This window comes from Artemia franciscana, chromosome 9 (genome assembly GCF_032884065.1).
Source record: "Artemia franciscana chromosome 9, ASM3288406v1, whole genome shotgun sequence".
Lineage (NCBI taxonomy): Eukaryota > Metazoa > Arthropoda > Branchiopoda > Anostraca > Artemiidae > Artemia > Artemia franciscana.
In genome coordinates, this window is record NC_088871.1 from 40,008,640 (window position 1) to 40,029,796 (window position 21,157).

The 21,157-nt window shown below is 34.6% G+C and overlaps 1 protein-coding gene across 1 annotated transcript; it reads left to right on the plus strand.

The window, feature by feature from the left end:
• Nucleotides 1-9,260: 9,260 nt before the first annotated feature.
• LOC136031405 (signal recognition particle 9 kDa protein-like) lies at nucleotides 9,261-19,219 on the plus strand (the record flags this gene model as incomplete). The annotated part of the gene is given in 2 exon segments (XM_065710949.1): nucleotides 9,261-9,611; nucleotides 19,151-19,219. Coding segments are annotated over 2 exon segments (141 nt in total), but the record flags the coding sequence as incomplete, so codon positions are not given.
• Between the last annotated feature and the right edge of the window lie 1,938 nt (nucleotides 19,220-21,157).

Here is a 21,157-nt window from a genome sequence, read left to right on the forward strand (position 1 = left end):
AAATATGAAAAAGTACTTTCACCTGGAAGTAAGGAACAGCATTAAAACATAAAACAAACAGAAATTATTACCCATTTGAGGGGCTCACCTCCTCCTAATACCTCGCTCTTTACGTTAAAGTATTTTTAGTAATTTCAACTATTTATTCTACGGCTTTTGTGATTCTGGGGTCATTCTTAATGAATTGGGACAAAATTTAAGCTTTTATTGTAAAGAGCGAGGATCTGACAAGGGGGCGAACCCCCTCATATATGTAATAAAAATATGAGAATACAAAAGTTCTTTACGTAAGCTAATTTATAAGTTACGTAAATCTCTTACTAATAAAAATATTCGTAAAAAATTAAAAGTTCTAGTTGCCTTTTTAATTAACCAAAAAATCGGAGGGCAACTAGGCTTCCTCCCCCGCTCTTTTTTTCTCAAAATCATTCGATCAAAATTATGAGAAAGCCATTTAGCCAAAAAAAAAAAAAATGCAAATTTCGTTTTAATTATTCCTCTGCGGAGAGCCAAAATCAAAACATGCATTGATTCAAAAACGTTCAGAAATTAAATAAAAAAAAACAAGTTTTTTTAACTGAAAGTAAGGAGCGACATTAAAACTTAAAACGAACAGAAATTACTTCGTATATGAAAGAGGCTGCTTCCTCATCAACGCCCCGCTCTTTACGCTAAAGTTTTTTACTGTTTTAAAAAGAAGAATTGATAGACAGAGTCAAACTTTAGCGTAAAGAGCGGGGCGTTGATGAGGAAGCAGCCTCTTTCATATACGAAGTAATTTCTGTTCGTTTTAAGTTTTAATGTCGCTCCTTACTTTCAGTTAAAAAAACTTGTTTTTTTTTATTTAATCTGTAGTAGGAACCTTTTCTTTCCTTGAGGCCATGACCGTAATTCATTTATCCAAATAATATGAGGATTTCAACTGGAGCGTAACGACATTGAAAGACAACTATAATATTAACATTTTGACTGACACATTCAGACATTTTGTGCTAAACTTGTTACGGAGTTTTAGCAAATCATTCACCAGGACTAAAAAACATACAAAGAGGTAATGTTGAACTCTCATACAGGCAAAAACTATGGGTTACATGTGCAGGGAGTAAGGTAAATGAAGAATAAAGAAGTTTTTAAGCCTTGCTTACGCCTCAAAGGTATTAAGCTGCTAACTTAATGACCGAAAAGTGTAAGGTATTACTCATTGTGATAGATGCGCGTGTAGAACTGACTGACGGAGGAAGCATTGACTCTTATGAGTTTTACAAACATTTGCAGCAACAAATAGACAATCTCCCAGGACAAAAATATGGAATTTTTATAAATGGGACTTTAATGTCTAGGTTTGTATGAATAGGAATAAATGGTAACCTATCTTAGTTCGATTTGATGCATGGAATGAAGAAAGCAATGGTAACAACCTGATATGAATTTGTAAAATAAATAATCTACTTCTAACTACGGTGGAATTTGGTCAAAAAATAGTCAATAAGTGAAAATAGTACTCACAGGATGATGAGATGGCTAACATCCGGCTGTAATGACGTTAATGACTCCTAAAAAATGATGTTAAATGACAGGTGAAATTGAAAGGGAGAGTTTAGTATTTGACTATACATATATATATATATATATATATATATATATATATATATATATATATATATATATATATATATATATATATATATATACATATGTGTGTATATATGCATATATATATATATATATATGTATATATATAAAAATAAGTTGTCTGTGTGTCTGTCGAGTGACGTCATGTTTGTGTGTCGACTGACGTCATGTTTGTCGACTGACGAAATTACAGACCGGCACATTGGGACACAAATGACGACTGGGACACTGGGACATAGGGAATATAAATGACGACCGGGACACTCAAAGAGAAAGCGACCGGGACACAAGGAATGTTCGATTAGCAATCACCATCAACAAAGCACCGGGACACAGGGAATATAAATGACGACCGCGACACTCAAAGAGAAATTACAGACTGGGACACCGGGACACAAATGACGACCGGGACACTGGGAAACAACAACAACAGGGACGCCGGGGGGCACAGGAGGATATATAAATGACGACGGGGACACAGGGAATGTTCGATTAGCAATCACCATCCACAAAGCTCAAGGGCAATCATTAGAATAATGAGGTGTAGATCTGAATACAGATTGTTTTTCCCATGGACAATTATATGTTGTATGTTCAAGAGTCGGTAAACCAGACAATCTATTTATATGCACAGACAATGGGACAGCCAAGAATGTTGTATATTCGCAAGTTTTATGTAGTTAAATATATATATATATATATATATATATATATATATATATATATATATATATATATATATATATATATATATATATATATATATATATATATATATATATATATATATATATATATATATATATATATATATATATGTATATATATATATATATATATATATATGTATATATATATATATATATATATATATATATATATATATATATATATATATATATATATATATATATATATATGTATATATATATATATATATATATATATATATATATATATATATATATATATGTATATATATATATATATATATATATATATATTTATATATATATATATATATATATATATATATATATATATATATATATATATATATATATGTATATGTATATATATATATATATATATATATATATATATATATATATATATATATATATATATATATATATATATATATATATATATATATGTATATATATATATATATATATATATATATATATATATATATATATATATATATATATATATATATATATATATATATATATATATATATATATATATATATATATATATATGTATATATATATATATATATTCACAGGTGGGACACAGGGACACAACTGCAATGGCGCGTAGTGACTAATATGGCGCGTAACGACTTACGCTCGCGGGGGGCTTGGGGGGGGACGAAGTACCCCCAACAGCTATTATATATATATATATATATATATATATATATATATATATATATAATTTTTATATATATATATATATATATATATATATATATATATATATATATATATATATATATATATATATATATATATATATATATATATATATATATATATATATATATATTCACGGATGCGTGTTCATGTGTATGTTTTTGTTTCTTTTCAAGGGGTGATCTTATCGACCCATTGGTCCTAGAATCTTGCGAGAGGACTCATTCTAACGGAAATGAAAAGTTCTAGTGCCCTTTTTAAATGACTAAAAAATTGGAGGGCACTAGGCCCCTTCCCACGCTAATTATTTTCCCAAAGTCACAGGATCAAAATTCTGAGATAGCCATTTTATTCAGACCTTATAACTATATCTTTGGCGACGACTTACTCCCCCACAGTTGCCATGGGAGGGGCCACAAGCTACAATAATAATGGTTATTTGGAAGTGTACAGACGTTTTCAGGGGGAATTTTTGGTTGGGCGGGGGGTTGAGAAGAGGGGGATGTGTTGGGGGAATTGTCCTTGGAGGAATTTTTCATAGAGGGAGAAAATTCTCATGAGAGGAGCGCAAGGTTTTCTAGCATTATTAAAAAACAACAATAAAAAATTCATATGAAAAAGTTTTTCAACTGAAAGAAAGGAGAAGCATTAAAACTTAAAACGAACAGAAATTATTATGCATATGATGGGCTCACCTCCTCCTAATACCTCGCTCTTTACGCTAAAGTATTTTTAGTAATTTCAACTATTTATTCTACGGCTTGTATGATTCAGGGGTCATTCTTAATAAATTGGGACAAAAGTTAAGCTTTAGTGTAAAGAGCGAGGTACTGACGAGGGGGTGAACCCCTTCATATACGTAATAAAAACATGAGAATACAGAAGTTCGTTACGTAGGCTAATTTGTAAGTTACGTATATCTATTACTAATAAAAATATTCGTAAAAAATTAAAAGTTCTAGTTGCCTTTTTAAGTAACCAAAAATCGGAAGGAAACTAGGCCTCCTCCCCCGCTCCTTTTTTCTCCAAATCATTCGATCAAAACTATGAGATTAGCCATTTAGCCAAAAAAATAATATGCAAATTCGGTCTAATTATTCATCTGCGGAGAGCCAAAATCAAAACATGCATTGATTCAAAAACGTTCAGAAATTAAATTTTAAAAAAAACAAGTTTTTTTTTAACGGAAAGTAAGGACCGTCATTAAAACTTAAAACGAACAGAAATTACTTCGTATATGAAAGGGGCTGCTTCCTCATCAACGCCCCGCTCTTACGCTAAAGTGTTTTACCGTTTTAAAGAGTAGAGTTAAGAGAAAGATTCAAACTTTAGCGTAAAGAGCGGGGTTTTGATGAGGAAGCAGCCCCTTCCATATACGAAGTAATTTCTATTCGTTTTAAGTTGTAATGTCGCTCCTTACTTTCCGTCAAAAAAAAAACTTGTTTTTTTATCTAATCGTAGAAACTACGGAAAGGACTTGCTTGATTGAAAATTTAAAGTTCTAGTGGTTTTTTTAAGAGTCAACAGTATTGGAGGGCAACCAGTTCCCCTCCCTTGCCCATCAGCCCCAAGACACATCCAATTAAAATTTTCAGATAACAATTTTATCCAGCATAGTTTAAAAGTTCAAAAACTATGCCTCTTGGGATTTTGACCCCCCCCCCCCTACAGCCCACAAGGCAAGGGTTGTAAGTAATGCAAATCACCATTGTTTAAATATAGTATTTATTATCTTGAAAAGGGAACATGCTTAACCTTTGATCTCCAAAAAAGTCAAGAGCATTCAGGTATAGCTTTCAGGGAGCGTTGAAGGGAGTGTTGATCTAGATCAAAACAAACCATGTCTAACCAGGTTGCTAAAAGGGCTTATCTTAGGAGTGGCATAGGGTATTAGGTTTGAACTTTCAGGGGTTTATGGGGGGAGGGGGTAAATTGACTTAAAATGCAATACGTGGGCGCCATTACTACTGCTACTACTATTTACATTGGGACTGCTACTAAGGCTAGGGTATCAAGTTGAAAATTTCAGAGAATGTTGAGGAGTAAGTTAAACTAAATCAAAACATACTATATGCAAAGAGGTTGTCAAAAGGCTATGCCAGTAATATTGTACCAATACTAATAGACCCCGGCGCCGCACTGATTTAATAGTGGTGCTTCACCGATGAAAGAAACGACGGCGCGAAGAAAAATTTCGGCGACACGGCAGCATGCTACCGGTACCATAGGTGCCGTGGCGTGCCATCTATCTGTCTATTATTGGCCTTATGTTTTTGCAGTGATTTGTCGATTCCGGACTGATAAGTATGCAAGCGTGCTAAGTAACTTGAGCCTCCCCACATTGTTCCAGAAGAATTTCTTAAAGAACTTGTCCTCTCACTTGGAGCAGCCCTCTTGATTTCTTGAAGCATAGTTTGACAACTTATTTTAAATGGCTAACAACAATCTTATTTTATTTTATTACAGATCTAACAGATAAAGAAAGCTTACAGATCTTATTTTGCTTTTTATAAATCCATGAAAATTACTCACTTTTAAGATCTATTTCACATCATCAGCCGTATTTTCTCATTCCCTTGGTCATCCTGTTCCTGTATTCTAGTTTCCAGCGTGTTTCATTGCAAAGTTTTGTTTTTTTAATCTTTGGATTAAGGATTATCAGTTTTCGTCTTTCAAGGGACTCAATAAGCCGCAAAGCTGCAAAATGTTTGGAGTTTAGACAATTACAATGTCTTCTTTTGCGTAAAATTTGTTGTTCCTTCGTGAAACCATATCAGAATGCCATGTATTTATAAAAGATTTGAATTGCTTGGATCTACGATTTGTACTGAAAAAGCCACAGCAGTTTTGATTTGTTTTGAATTCTGCGTACTTGAAATCGGGCGAATAATACCTTCAATCGTTATTCTGTTTTAAAACAAAGATGAAAACTTTAGCTCGAGTTTTTCTAAGAAGCCATTAGTTGAAAGTATATTCTTGAACTCTTGCAACTAAGGCCATATTTTGCTTATTTTATTTCATTTCACACTTTGGCAAACAAAAAATTAAAAATAAAGCAAAACCAGTAAATTTGGTAAGCGAATAACTTATCTTAAGTCAGAAACAGATTTCACTTCTTATTTTTAACTGAGCCGATTTGGCAAAATTGCAAACAAATTACAATTAACTAAACTACAGTTAACGAATTTCACATTTTACCGTTCTTTAAGATTCGTTTGAATTTTGGAGAGAAGAAAGGAATGAGATCAAAATTTTTTGCGAAATTTAATAAATCCTTAACTTAATTTCAAATTTGCGGAACAATTTTAGATTTTGATTCGACTTTAACTATAGGCAATTCTTATATTTGGTCCAAATTTTACCGAATCTCAAAAGTTTGGGGTGCTCCACCTCCCTCTGTTGCGACACCTCTGCCTGCTATAATGGATCTAGAAAGCAGCATACACTTGCTTTTACATGCACTGTGGCTTCTATTATTCAAACTTTTCCTAGTTAAAGCCTCCTGACAGGGTATAATTTAAATGCCAAAGGGTATTTTCGTCTTCCCCAAGATGAACTGAGTCCTTAGCTTCTTTAGTATTCTGCTGCACGCAAAGAGCAAAAGCTGCACAATTACAAACAAATTACAATTAACGAAACTACAGTTAACGAATTTTGCATTTTACCGTGTCTGTTCTTTAAAGTTCATCTGAATTTTTGAGAGAAGAAAGGAATGAGATCAAAATTTTTTTGCGAAATTCAATCAAATCCTTAACTTGTTTTTAAATTTTTGAAAAGGAGGAAGTAACTTGCGATTGTAGGAAAACCTTAATTAAACCACTGTATAAAACAGGCAATGAGAGTGAGTGTGGTAACTATTGAGGCATTATTCTGGTATCTGTAGGTATCAAATTACTTAGTAATAGAATACAATTTTTAGATAAAATTTAAAAGTAGAACAGCACGGTTTTAAAAAAGGTAGAGGATGTATCGACCAAATTTTCACTTTTAGGTTAATAACTGAGAAGTGCCTGAGTTATCAAACACCTTTGGTAGTCAGTTTTATAGAGTATAAGCAAGCATTCGATTCTGTTGATAGGGAAGCTTTAGCAAAGGTATTCTCCTTGTATGGTATACCAGACAAATGCATTAAAATGATTAGTGCTCTGTATGAGAATAACACTGCTGCCGTTAAGGTAGGAAATGAGGTTAGCAGCTGTTTTCGTATTGAATAAGGAGTTAAGCATTCTTGTGTTCTAACCATCGTTATATTGATCATTTTGATGATTTTTGTCTTAAGAAGCACAAGAAACGTAATGGGAGACCACGGTATCAAACGCGGAGGAAAACCTTCCTGGACTTAGATTATGGTGATGATTTAAGCATCCTAGATGAAAGTGATAGCAAAATGAATGAGCTTTTAAAGGTTTGGTGAGTTCAAGGTGCTAAAATAGCCTTGAAAATAAATGTTAGGAAAACTAAGTTACTAAGACTAGGAATAAGTGAAGATGAAAGGGTGACGATGAATTACGAAAGGATTGATTAGGTGGACAGCTTATCTTACCTTGAAAGCATTATTGGTAGAGACTGTGGGAGTAGTAAAGATGTTAAAAATACAATAGCCAAGGATCAGGGTATTTTTCAAAGTTAAAAAATGTTTGAAAGAATAGGAAGATAAGTCTGCAATCCAAGATTAGAATCCAAGGCACTCGGAAAAGTGGATGAAGATTTTCTAGATGTTTTCCAGAGAAATTGCCTGCGGATTGTTCTAGGTACCCGGCTGACTGACCGTATTTCAAACAGTAGGCTGTACAGTAATTGTGGTTCAATCCCCCTTTCTATGGTTATAATGATAGAACGGTTGAGGTGGCTAGGGCACGTTCTGCGGATGAAGGTTGACAGATTACCAAAGATTGTCCTTTATGGCTAACCGTTTAGGGGTAAACGGAAAGCAGGTCGTCCGTAATTGGGGAAGGAGGGTATCATAAAGAAAAATTTCAAGGAAATGGGAACTTCCTGAGAGGGTATAAAGAGGGAGGCTTTGAATGGATTGGGATTGAGGAGGAGAATGCGTAGCTATGTTGGCCTCAGGCCGCTTGATGCTGCGGTGAGTTGTTAGTAGTCGTAGTAGTAAAAAAAAACTAGGTGCATCAAGAACTACCAAAAGGGAGTATCTGCAATATCTCATGAAATGTTAAAGGAATTAGGTTGAAGTTTGTAGGCCATGTGGAAGGAGATAGTCAGTTAATACTTGTCTATACTCGAGGTTGTACCGTGATGTGAGTTTGGGATTCCATCAGCCTTAAAGAATGCTAAAATTAAGCAGATGTTGACTCAAGTATTTGAATATTTTTTGCCTAACCATTGATCCTAAGTATAATTGAACAACCATTATTAAAAATATATTTAAAATATTTAACATGTTATTTTATTAGCCAATGAGAAGGACAATGTCAATTAATACAAACTCTTTCTTCAAAAGAAGTTTTTTCAAAGAAAAGATAAGAGCTGCATTAACCCCACGACAAGCTTGAATAAAGTCAAATAATATTTCCATCATGAAAACTATTAGAAATCATCAGCAATGAATGAACAAGACCTAAATGTTTCCGAACTGCTATCTGAATATTGTTTTTTCTTTTTTGGCTTTTTCGGCATGAATTGAAGCTATAATAACCAAGCCTCACAACCCTGTACACAAATTAAGTTTAAAATTTCTTTAATCAAGATTAATCCCACAGCGGCTGTGGATTATTTAGAGGGAAGATTTTACTCACTATAAATAGTACCAAGTAAAATCAAAATTAATGATACATTAACACATAACTAAAACCAAAAGTGCACAGTATTTCCAATTTACTATGTAGTGTATTTATATTTCATAAGTAGAGGTCATTATGATAAAAGCTGACGAATAAAGGTCTTCTATGAGCGTAATGATTCTTTGTGACATCGGCTAGGTATAACTATCATTGTTGTAATTGCGTTTTGACGAGTTTTGACACAACTGTTTCTTGGTGCACTTTTTACTTAATAGCTACATTTGGTAGTTTTGGGTATAATAACAACAAACATTGAACGATTTTTCATCTATGTCTACATTTTAAAAATTTTGGTAAATCAAAAGTACCAGAATTATTTAAATTTTGGACCCACTTTAAAACAATTCTCTATGTGTATTGCAATTTTAAATATTTTAAAAGCGATTATATATGCTGATAAATAGGGTAATAGGAAAAGGACTAACGTGCATAACTTCAAACGATAAAAACTTGTAGAGGTGAAAATATACTTCCAAAACTAAAAGGAAAACTTAGTTTATTATTCAAAGCAATTGATAGTTTTACTTTTCTACGTCACGGGCCAACACCGCCCAACAAGATGAGAAAACTGGTTTAGTAAATTGGTTAATTCGGTAGTTTGCCATATAAATTAGAAAACGCTGGAAATTTCTTGATTCTTCTTTTTTGAAGAAACAGATAAAAAAAAAATTAAGATTTTGGAATGCCGGCATACAAAGATTGGAAAGAATTTGAAAGACTAGCTGAAACTCTATACTTACAAAACCCATCAAAGGTTTGATAAAATCTATTTATTCATTTAACTTGAAAAGTTAGAGTATAGCTTCCTTGCTAATTCATATAGTTGAGCTAGGGAATTATGCTTAGCCTACAAGTCAACCTTTGTTATAGAAAAAAAATCTTGAGATTCAGTCTTTTGTGAATTTTAGTTCCAAATTCCAGTAAAATTATAAACAATGCGCATTTGACTATCCTGTTTTCAAAATTAGTTGTGGTAGGCTAGTAGCCTAAATATAAATAACTTAATATCTTTTTATGATCTTGCTAAATGTAATAATTCCTCTAATAGCAGTTTTAGGCTCCTTCAACAATTGAAAGAGCCTAAAAGTGCACATTTTAGCCTAAACAAAAGTGTAAAAATGTAGGCTATTTAAAAAAAATATAGTAAATTTTCATTTTACAACACAATTTAGCTAGAATGGTGGTGAATACATCACTTGATGAATTTTCTTATATTGTTCCATAGTTCTTTAATTATTTCTTGGGCTAATTCCTGGTAAAATTCTAGTTAATTGACTTCTTGCTATCTTGGAAAGGGTTTAGGTTAGGAAAATGAAACTTTCAGGGATGGGTCTACAGGCTGAAGTATATCCCAGGAAGGTATTTTAAAGTACCTACCTCCACTCCTTCTCTCTCTAGAGGGCCCTGACCTTTGATGACCTTTAAAAATATGTGTGCTATAAAAGTGAAACCTTGCAAAATAGATCTTCTGCTTAATTGAAGTACAACAAGATTGTTTTCAGCTTCATAACTTTGCTCAATCCCATTTTATAAGGCTTTAAAGATGTGTAAATACATTTCCTAAATTTAAAAAAAAACATTAATATGGCTCAAAATTCTACTAAAATAACAGGAATTGCATTTTCAGAACTAAAGGCAGGGAAAAAGCAACTAGTAACTGAAAATTAAGGTAAAATTTTGTTTTGTCAAAATTTCAATAGGTATAGACCTGTCATGTAGGCAAATTTCAGGACCCTCTAGAGGGAGAAGGAGTGGAGGTGGGTACTTTAAAATACCTTCCTGGGATATACTTTAGCCTGTAGATCCATCCCTGAAAGTTTCATTTTCCTAACCTAAACCCTTTCTGAGATAGCAAGAAGTCAATTAACTAGAATTTTACCCTAATTCTTTTTTGAGCCTTTAGTGGGGTCTAGCAGAATATTTCTAAAAGTGCCTGAAATTCCTCATGAATAACATCACAGCAAAACTGGCATCATTTTTGAGAGGTTTCTAGCTCTTTCAAATTTTCTGCAAATTTGTTCTTAAAATATTATTTTCTAATAAGAATAAGGAAAATGATAATAATCATTCTTGAATCAGCTACAAATGGCAATTTTTTTCTCTAGCCAGTTTTTATAAAAACATGCTTTTAAATTTTGGTGGGTCAAGCAAAGTTGAAAAGACTTTGCCCCAGAAGCAATAATTGAATTAGGCTATGACAAAGCATAAAAAAGGCATCAAATTATATATTCACTATCATCAAGTTCAATTTATTAATATGTATAACAGATAAAATACACTGGGTCACCATGGAGAGACAGAGCTTGTGGTTAAAATTATCATTTGTAGCTGACTCTGAAATGGTAATCATGGAACTGGTATAATATACCTCCCACCTATTATTCTTAGAATTTGTTTTTCAGACACTTGATCCTAATGAAGTACAATAAAAAAAATAATGCCGTACAAACAAATTCAGGCTATATATTTTCACATTAGGGGGGGGGGGGGGTTAAAGTATAGCAGGTCTGCATACCTAATGTGTTAGCTATAATTATTCTGCACATTATGTAGTAAGAACTGTTTTCTAACTCCACACTGTCCAAATACTTTATCCTGCTCCCCTTCTAATGTTAAAACTTATAGCCTAAATTATATATTTTTCATCAATTCTGTCACTTTCCTTTGTCTTGTCTCACACTAAGCTGAAAGAAAAAAAAACGATTCTGCAATACATCAATAAATGTACAGCTTGAATGGTAGGGGATTTATTTGTACAAATAGGCTACTGTAATTACTTTGATTGATCTTATTAGCAAAATTAGATTTGGAAACAAATTTGCAGATTTTTTTTTAAAGCATATAAAGCCTATTAAGGTATAACCATAGATTAGGGGCTATTGAGAAGGAAACATGTGTGTTGATACACTTGGTCTATATTTGAAATTACAGTAAAATTGGTGCAAACAGTATTACTGGCTTTCATGTAAAGTGAATATACCACTTGATGCCTTTTTTAATGCTGTTTACAAATATAATAATCACTTCTACCACAAATTAAGATTTAAGCACTTTTTGACCTCTTAAAAATGACCTATGTATGGGGTCATGACAAATCTGTAATAGTTTAGAAACAAATTTGGGCTATATATTTGCACATCAGGGGGGTGGAGGTAAAGCATAGCATATATTAAATACGTAAACTAACCATTGCTGTATCTTTTTTTGTGTGTGTTTGTGCACATTGAATTTTAATGAGAAGAGAAATCACCAGTGCAACAGCACAAACACATAAAAAAATACAGCAATGGTTAGTTTACATATTTAATATATGCTATGCTTTACCTCCACCCCCCTGATGTGCAAATATATAGCCCAAATTTGTTTCTAAACTATTACAGATTTGTCATGACCCCATATATAGGTCATTTTTAAGAGGTCAAAAAGTGCTTAAATCTGAATTTGAGGTAGAAGCGATTATTATATTTGTAAACAGCATTAAAAAAGGCATCAAGTGGTATATTCACTTTATATGAAAGCCAGTAATACTGTTTGCACCAATTTTACTGAAATTACATAAGTCCTATGCATTTTGCAATAATGTCCATGCATTCAAAAGGAGAACAATCCTCTTGTCTCAGCCTATTTACCTCTAAATTGAATCAACTATGATGAAATCAAGAAACAGAAAAACACATTGGAAACACATAATTTGTGATGTATATTTGTACATTTGGGTTGGGGGTAAAGTACTGAGCTACTATGGAAACAAATAATTTGTGATGTATGTGGAGTTTTCTCTTATGCATCAATCATGTATGCAGCAACCAGGCAATTATCAATCACGTAAGTAAGTAAGCTTATATTGTGACCCAAGCACCTACAAAATAAATATAAAAATCAGTAAGAAAAATCAATGTCTGATCACTTTAAATGGAGAACTCTACATCTTCCTTCTTTTGGATTTGTTCTTCTTCAAGTGATCCAACAGGGGTTTCATGGCTAAAGGTTTAATCTGGCTGGCTCCTTTATAACCCTTCCTGACCTTGTCGTCTTCAGATTTGGTTGTACTGGGTGTGCTGTAGCTGCAGCTTTGGAACCAGGAGGTGTGCTTTGTGGTTCCTTAGGGTTTGGTTGTCGGTTTGCTCTTGGTGTCTGAAAGGATTCTTCAGGCAGGCTAAACCTCCAACTGATATCACTTGATGGGCTCGTGATTAGGGGGGATTTGCACAATGGTTCAAGTTCCATGGGCACCTCCATGTTTGTTAACGGCATCACATTGTTTTGCAGGTAGGTGCACTTGTTTGTAGTGGGTCTGGCACGTATAAACTTCCTGTTGCGTCTATATACAGCTCCATCTTCTGTCTTTACAGTCACTGAGCGGTTGCTTGATTCATTGTATATACCAGTTACTGTGGCCTTAATCCATCTTTCATTTGCCTGCCCAGTTTTATTGAGCCATACTTGCTGGCCTGGTGCAAAAGGTTTGATCATGTGTGTACCTCTGTTGTAAGCCCCCTTCTTGGCTTCTTGCTGCTTTTGTCTTGCTGCCTTGTAATCCTCTTTGGGCACGATTTTTGACACAAAGTTATGCTCTACTGACGGCATAACTGATCTTAACTGGTGATTCATCAACAGTTGTGCTGGTGATGCTAAATCGTCTACGGGAGTGTTCTGATACTCAAGTAAAGCTAGGTATGGGTCTAATCTGTCAGTCAGTGCTTTTGACATAAGCCTTTTTATGGTTTGGACCACTTTTTCTCTGAGGCCGTTGCTCTGAGGGTATCTGGGACTGGACGTGTGGTGTGTGATTCTCCACTGTTCTGCAAATTTTTTGAATTCGTCTGCTGTGAACTGAGGGCTGTTGTCAGAGGTAAGTATTCATGGGATCCCATGTTGTGTGAATTAGCTTTTCAGCTTGGTTATTATGGCTCCCGAGCTTGTACTGTCTAGCTTGTCAAGTTTGATGTATCTACTATAGTAGTCAGTGGTTACCAAGTAATTTCTTCCTTCCCAGAACAGTAAATCGGTACCCACATGTTCCCATGGGTACTCAGGAATTTCAGAATTTATGAGAGGTTCTTTTGGCTGGCAATCACTGGATCGTTGACATATTTCACATCTGGAGATATACTTGGTGATGTCGGCAGTGATGTTTGGCCAGAAAACGCATGAGCGTGCACGTTGTTTTGTTTTGACAATGCCTAGGTGGGCTGTGTGAAGACGGGTCATGATTTCTTGGCGCATACACCCCAGTATTATGATTCGATCACCCTTTAAGAGGATTCCTTGGTATGCTGCCAGTTTGTTTCTGTAATTCCAGTACTCCTGAATTTCAGCTGGGCACTGTTTTTTGTGCTCTGGCCATCCTTTTTTGATGGTGTTGGCTAGAACTTGCATTTTTGGGTCATGTTTGGTACTGTCTGTGATGCTTTGCACCATTTGGTCTTTGATTGGGATGTGTTTCATAATGTTATGCACGTGCAATTCAGCCTGTAGATCTTCTTCTGGGTCTGTGTGTGTGTAAACGTGATAGGGTATCAGCCACAGGAATTTCTTGTCCAGGTCTGTATGTGAACCTGAGGTCGTATGGCTGGATGGCTAGCATCATCTGCTGTAATCTGGGTGGAGCCTTGCTGATCGGTTTTCTCAAAATGTTTTCCAATGGTTTGTGGTCTGTAATGACCCAGACCTTTCTTCCAAATATATATTGGTGAAAATGTTTGCATGCAAACACGATGCCGAGTAGTTCTTTCTCAATTTGAGAGTATCTTTGTTCTGTGTCACTCAATGATCTTGAACCACATGCTACTGTTTCGTCTTCCACTAGTAGCTGGGCTCCCAACCCATGTTGTGATGCGTCGACAATTACCTCAACTTCCTGGCAGTGAGTATTGAAATATGAGATGTGTTTGCACAATGAGTTGCAAATACTTTGACATGTATCACTGTGTTTCTTTGTCCAGACAAAATCCTTAGCTTTTCCAAGCTCTCGTAGAGGTTGGTTCAGACTTGATAAGTTTGGTATATATCTGGAGAGATAGTTGAACATCCCTAATAACGTCTGCAGTTCCTCTTTGTTTCTTGGTTCCAGCATTTCAGCAATTGCTTTTGTTTTGTTGGGGTCTGGCCTGACACCCTACGTGGTTAGAAGATGGCCAAAATATGGAATGGCTGTTGCATTGAATACGCATTTGTCTTGATTAAACTTGACTCCTTTTTCCTTGCTCTTTGGAGGACTGCTTTCAGTTGCATGTCATGATCTTCTTTACTTGTTCCTACGCCTGCTATGTCATCCACTATTAGACCCAGACCCAATCCTTCAAAAGCCTCCTCCATCCAGTGCTGGTACTCATCCTGAGCTGAGATTATTCCAAATGGATATCTTCTCCACTTGAATCTCCCAAACATGGTGTTGAACATTGTCAGATCCGATGATGCATCATCAAGTACCATCAACCAGTATCTGTTTCTAGCATCTAGTTTGAACAGATTTTGAGCTCCGTGACATTTGTTTGCAATGTCGTCAAACGTTGGTATCGGATAATGTGGTCTCTGTATCCATTTGTTCAATTCTACAGGATCTAGGCATATCCAGATATCACTGTTTGGCTTCTGCACTATGACAATAGAGTTTACCCACTCTGTTGGCTGAGTAACTTTTTCGATTATCCCGAGGGAGACCAGTCGTTCCAGTTCGCTTTTCAGTTTGTCCTGGATTGCCAAGGGTACTTTTCTTGGTGGTTGTACTGATGGTATTGCTCCGGGCTTCAAGTGTATCTTGCATTTTCCAGGCATTTTACCAATGCCTTCGAACACGTCTTTGTATTCTACTAGAATCTCATCCGTAGTACTAGTTACTGGTGTCTGTTCTATGTTGTATATGAACTTGATTAAGTTCAGCGATACACTGGTCTGCCTACTAAGTATAGGTCTCTTGTCTGTATCCACCACATAGAACTTGTGTGTTTGCGGCTCTCTGTTCTTGTACTGAACCTCTAGCTGGCAGGTACCAGGTACTTTCAAGGATTCACCAGTATAGCTTGTAAGTATGTCAGATGTTGGCCTGAATTTTGGTTGTGGATGCATCTTGTTAAGGGTCTTCATTGGTATGACATTTGCTTCTGCACCTGTATCAATTTTGAATTCCACGTTGATTCCTTCTTTTGTTAGATACAGTTTGGCCACTGGTTCATTATTCTTTTCCTCCTTGGTTTGGATGCTTTCAATAAAATACTGTGAAGATGTATCTGTACTACTTTCTTCTGTTTCAATGCTATGAATGTTCCTTTGACTGCTTCTGCACATTTTTGCAAAGTGATTCATCTTCTTGCATTTTATGCAGCTTTTCCCTTTGGCAGGGCACTGATGGCTTTTGCTGAACACTCCACCACAATTGTAACACTTTGGCCCTTCACCTGAGTCCTTTGGGGAACATACATGACCAGGTGTGAAGCTGCCACCACATTTGTAGCATTTTTGTCCCTGCCTTGTTACCACATCTATCTCTTGTTTTACATGCACTTTTGGATGTTCCTGGTTGGACATTATCATCAACTGTGCTTGGGTCGCCTCTGCAGCTCTGCATGTAGCTATTGCACGAGCTAGAGTTAGTCCTGCTCCTTCACTAAGTAGTCGTTCCCAAATCTTGTCTTGCTTAACTCCAAAAACTAGTCAATCTCTGATCATTTCATCACTGGTCGTTCCGAATGCATATTCTTTTGCTGTGATGCGCAACTCAGTGAGGTACTGTTCTATGGATTCACAGTCTCTCTGGTTACGTTTGTGGAACTGATATCTTGCAAATATAGGGTTCGCAAGTGGTTCAACATGTTCACTAAACTTCCTTAGATATGTTTTGACATTGTTTGTTTCATCGGCAGTTAATGTCCATGTATTAAAAATGTCTCTGCCCTTTTCACCAGCCCATATCAGCAAGTATGAGCATTTCACTGCACTTGTTTTTTCACTTAGAGGTCCTGTAAACATAAGTTCTGCATGCTGTTTGAAGTGTGACCAGGCAACTTTTAAGTTTGTTGCATCCCAATTTATTGATGGGCAAGCTCCAAATTCCATGTTGTATTCCTCAGACTTCTGACACCATGTGGAGTTTTCTCTTATGCATCAAGCAGGTATGCGGCACCCAGGCAATTATCAATCACGTAAGTAAGTAAGCTTATATTGTGACCCAAGCACCTACAAAATAAATATAAAAATCAGTAAGAAAAATCAATGTCTGATCACTTTAAATGGAGAACTCTACAATGTATATTTGTACATTTGGGTTGGGGGTAAAGTACTGAGCTACTATGTCTACCTCTTTCTTATTTACAGGGCCTAGAAGATTGTATACACAACCAGAGGCAGTTTTAAGGGAGGACAGAGTACTTGTCCTGGGTGCAGAAATTTTGGTGGTACAAAATTTAAATAGATAGTCTAATGGTTATTGTCATTTTGTATTCTTTTTTAATTTTATTTTTATTAAAATGAAGTAGAAGGACTGATAAATTAAAAGAAAAAAAATAATTAATCAATAAATTGAAAATATTTTTACTAATCAATGAAAATTGTGTGGGAGTTAGTTGGGGGTAAAAGGTAAAAAGGTAAAGGATACGGCATTAGACTTTACAGTCTGTACTGGCGGTGCTGATCTCTGTTTCTTGGCCCTTCAGCCAGGAAGTGCAATGGGGGTTGGGGGCCAGCCATCCTGTGCTTTCGCACACCCTTCCTGTTTACCTTCCCCAGATTTCTCCAGGTACCCATTTAGAGCTGGGTCAACTCTGGCTAAGCTTACAGAGTCACGCCACTGACCCCCATCCCAAACTGAAGAATTGGGTAAACTGGGATTCGAACCCGCGTCCTCTCAGACAAGGGATCCCGAATCCATCACACCAACTCACTCGGCCAGGACGGCTCATGTTAGTTGGGAGGGGGGTATTAATCAAGATTTTGCTCCAGGCACAAGAGAGGCCAGAACTGCCACTGTACATGACTGATCTATTACTTGTCTCAATTCTGATATAAAAAAAAAATATTTACCCTAATTTAGTATTAAAATTTGATTAATAGTCCATGTGCAGATCTAAGTCAGAAGGCTGCTCATAACAAATTCAATGTATTGGACAACTGTATCTAGTTCCTCAAGATCTTGGGTGTAAAAACCCCTTTTCGGTAGAAAATGTAGTGTTATATTTAAATTTCAAATGACACACTTATAAGAAGCTATAAACTTATAATTTACATGATTCAAGAAGTTGGTGGTCATGGGGGCAGGGGGGTGATCATAAACAAAATGTATAAGCATTTAAGGGTCAAAAGAAAAGTATTAAAGTCTTCTGGTAAAAGTTGAGTAAAATCTAATAAACTCTTCAGGTAAAACCTGCTTCTTTCTCTTTTTAGATTTCAGACGCGACAGTCTATAGGGGTTGTACTTTGAAATTTTGTATCTCCAACACATCAACCCTGAAAGTTGAGATGATTTTTGGTCATGCAAAGTTTTGTATAGGAATTGTTTTGGTACCATTTCATACTCATCAATTTTTTAGCCTCTAAAATTTATCTTGTCCAGTTTTGTTGCTAACTGCAAGGAAATCACTGTGATTGAGCATCACATAAGCTAAATAGAGTTGCTTCAACAACAACACTAGCTCCTTTAGTTACCATATAGACTCCAGATGTAGAATGTATAATGAAGGTTGCCATTTGGAATTATGAAGTTTGTCCTTAGTGCCCCTTGAAGAGGGATACAAGCCACTCAAAAGTGATGGGTACATCTTTGTCCCTAATTTAGATTTCAGTTTGTAAAACCTCTATTAAATGCTAAATATACCAATATATTTAACACTGTCATTGTAAAATAAACTCCCTATATAACATTTAATTTTATTAATGCAAAATCTAAGGTGCTAAAAATCTATATTCTAATAGCTGTTTCAAAAAAAAAAATTGTGTTCACACTCAGAGAAAAATGTTTGTTGAAACATTTTTAATCGGAATTCATTAGGTTTAAACTTGAAAGATGGTTTTATGTACTATTAACCTTTTTCAAGAAGTAGTAAATTACAATCAATACAAACTGTCCATTCTTTATGTTGTTTGCACAAGCACAGAGTTTATTATTAGGCCAAGGGTTCCTATCTTGTCAAGGTAGCCTTTTACTAGTGAAACTGTTTCAAACTTAAGATGTGCTGAGTAGACTGTCTCAAAGATTTCTGCATACTATGTTTTGTCTAGAAATTTAAAATTTCTCATTCTCTGTGTTGTCTCATTGTCTTTTGTTTTGTGAATTAATTTTTTGTTCATATTTATTTTCAGGTAAGATATACTATAAAATATGCACATGATAATGGAATGGTGATAGTAAAAGTAACAGATGATGCCACAGTAAGTTTTAGTTTAAGGTTTGCTTTCAATATGCTGCAAATTAATGAACTGTGTTTCTATTCCTCAAAATATAGAAAGCTAAAGAGAAATATCCTGAAGACAGTTACTATATGCAAATTAAGCAAACATCCTAGCTAGACAACTAATGCCTTGTTCAACAAAATATACTGCAAATTATAAAATATAGAAACCAATAAAATCTAACTCACAGGAGAAGATCCAGCAGGCTCATTTGAGTGCATATGCCCCTCCCCCCAGAAGCTTGAAAGTTGCACTAGTAACAGGTTTGAAGGGACAAAAAACACCAACCAAAGAGTCATATTTAATTTTTTTTGTTTGTTTGTTTTTTTGTTGTTTTTTTTGCTTGCTGCTAAAAGAGCAAATATTACAATAAGGGATTGTATAAATCTGTTGTGAAATTGAATAGCAGTAATTAAGAACTTTTTTTGTTAGTCTTGACTTAATTTTTATGAGGTATTGAACCTAAGGATAAGCTCAAATTCATATATTTTTATTTACATTATTTCTACCGTGTTTTATTATTACTTGTTTTTATTTTATGTTTATATAATTTTTATTTTTTGTTTTATCATTTTATTTTTACTTTCTAAGTTGTATTTGGGGATTATCAGTTTGCCCTTATTTTATTGGAGGGTTTTTGAGTTTCTTACATTGTTATTGGTTTCTTTGTTTTCATAGTTGTGTTCTTCTGAAGACTGCTTGTAGTCATTTATCCAAGATGCTCACTTAGGCTATATTTTGGTCACTGCTTTCAAAAAGTCATTGAACCTCTTATATTCTGTATTATTTTATAGTAAATTTGCTTAGTATTTGTTTGATTGCGATTAATTTTGAGACAAATGCCTTTCTTGAAGTTTGGGATAATTATTAAGGCAAGATTCATGGTACCATAGACAAACATGATATAGATCTTCTACTACTCATGGCTGAGTTTTTGTGTATAGTCATTTGACTATGATCAATTCTTGGGAAATCTTTTAATCATTTCACTCACACATGCACCCTCCCCCCTTCCTTATGACTCCATGTATAGGCCTTATTAATATATTTATATTTTATTTTGCATCTGCTGATGCTTTGTTTTCCTTGTGAATGGGATCCTTAATATGTCCAAACCACTAGATGTATATCTGATTATAAAGGAATTCCTGGTCTGTTGGATCAAATATTATTTAAAGGTGATTTAGGAATACAAATACATTCTGTTATTTAGGTGAAATTTTTATACTTTTGCACAAATCTATATTGTAGGGCTATATATGGGACCAGCAGGGGGTGGTGAGGGTATGTTTGCAAGTAAAACAATTATTATATTTGTAAAAAGTCTCAAAAAGGCACCTAACTTTGTGTTCGCGTTGTCCAAACATCTGTAGTGGAACAATGTAGAGACTTGGCTATTTTTGTCATAAACAACTTCTATGAAACATGTATTTTTTATGGCTAGGTTCATGGCACCAGAAATAAAAACGAAAAAGGCCTGCTGTTAGTTATGGCTAGTCTCATTTTCAAATGGTTAAAACTTACAGTAAAGAAGTTTAAAGGCTACCCACTTTAGATGATCACTGATTATCTCTTCAAGATTATTTTAAATTTCCATAAGTTGTACCTATAGATAAGGGTATTTTTGAAAGCTTTGATTAGCCATTTTCAGTTGTAAATTGTCCCTTTTAAAGTTTTATCAAATGTATCTTCTATTTCTTTGTTTTTTCTTGTATGTTAGCTTGTGTTTAAAGATAAACAAGAAAAATAATGCTATAGAACTGAAGCTTGGCTGAATATTATCCTTCCTAATGTATTTTCTGTATAGATTTGGGAAAATTTTTAGAATCTAAAAAAAATTTTCAGCTTAGGTGTCCAGACGCCAAACTGATTACTTCACTAGAACAAGCAATGTAAAAAATTTGACAAGTAAAATGG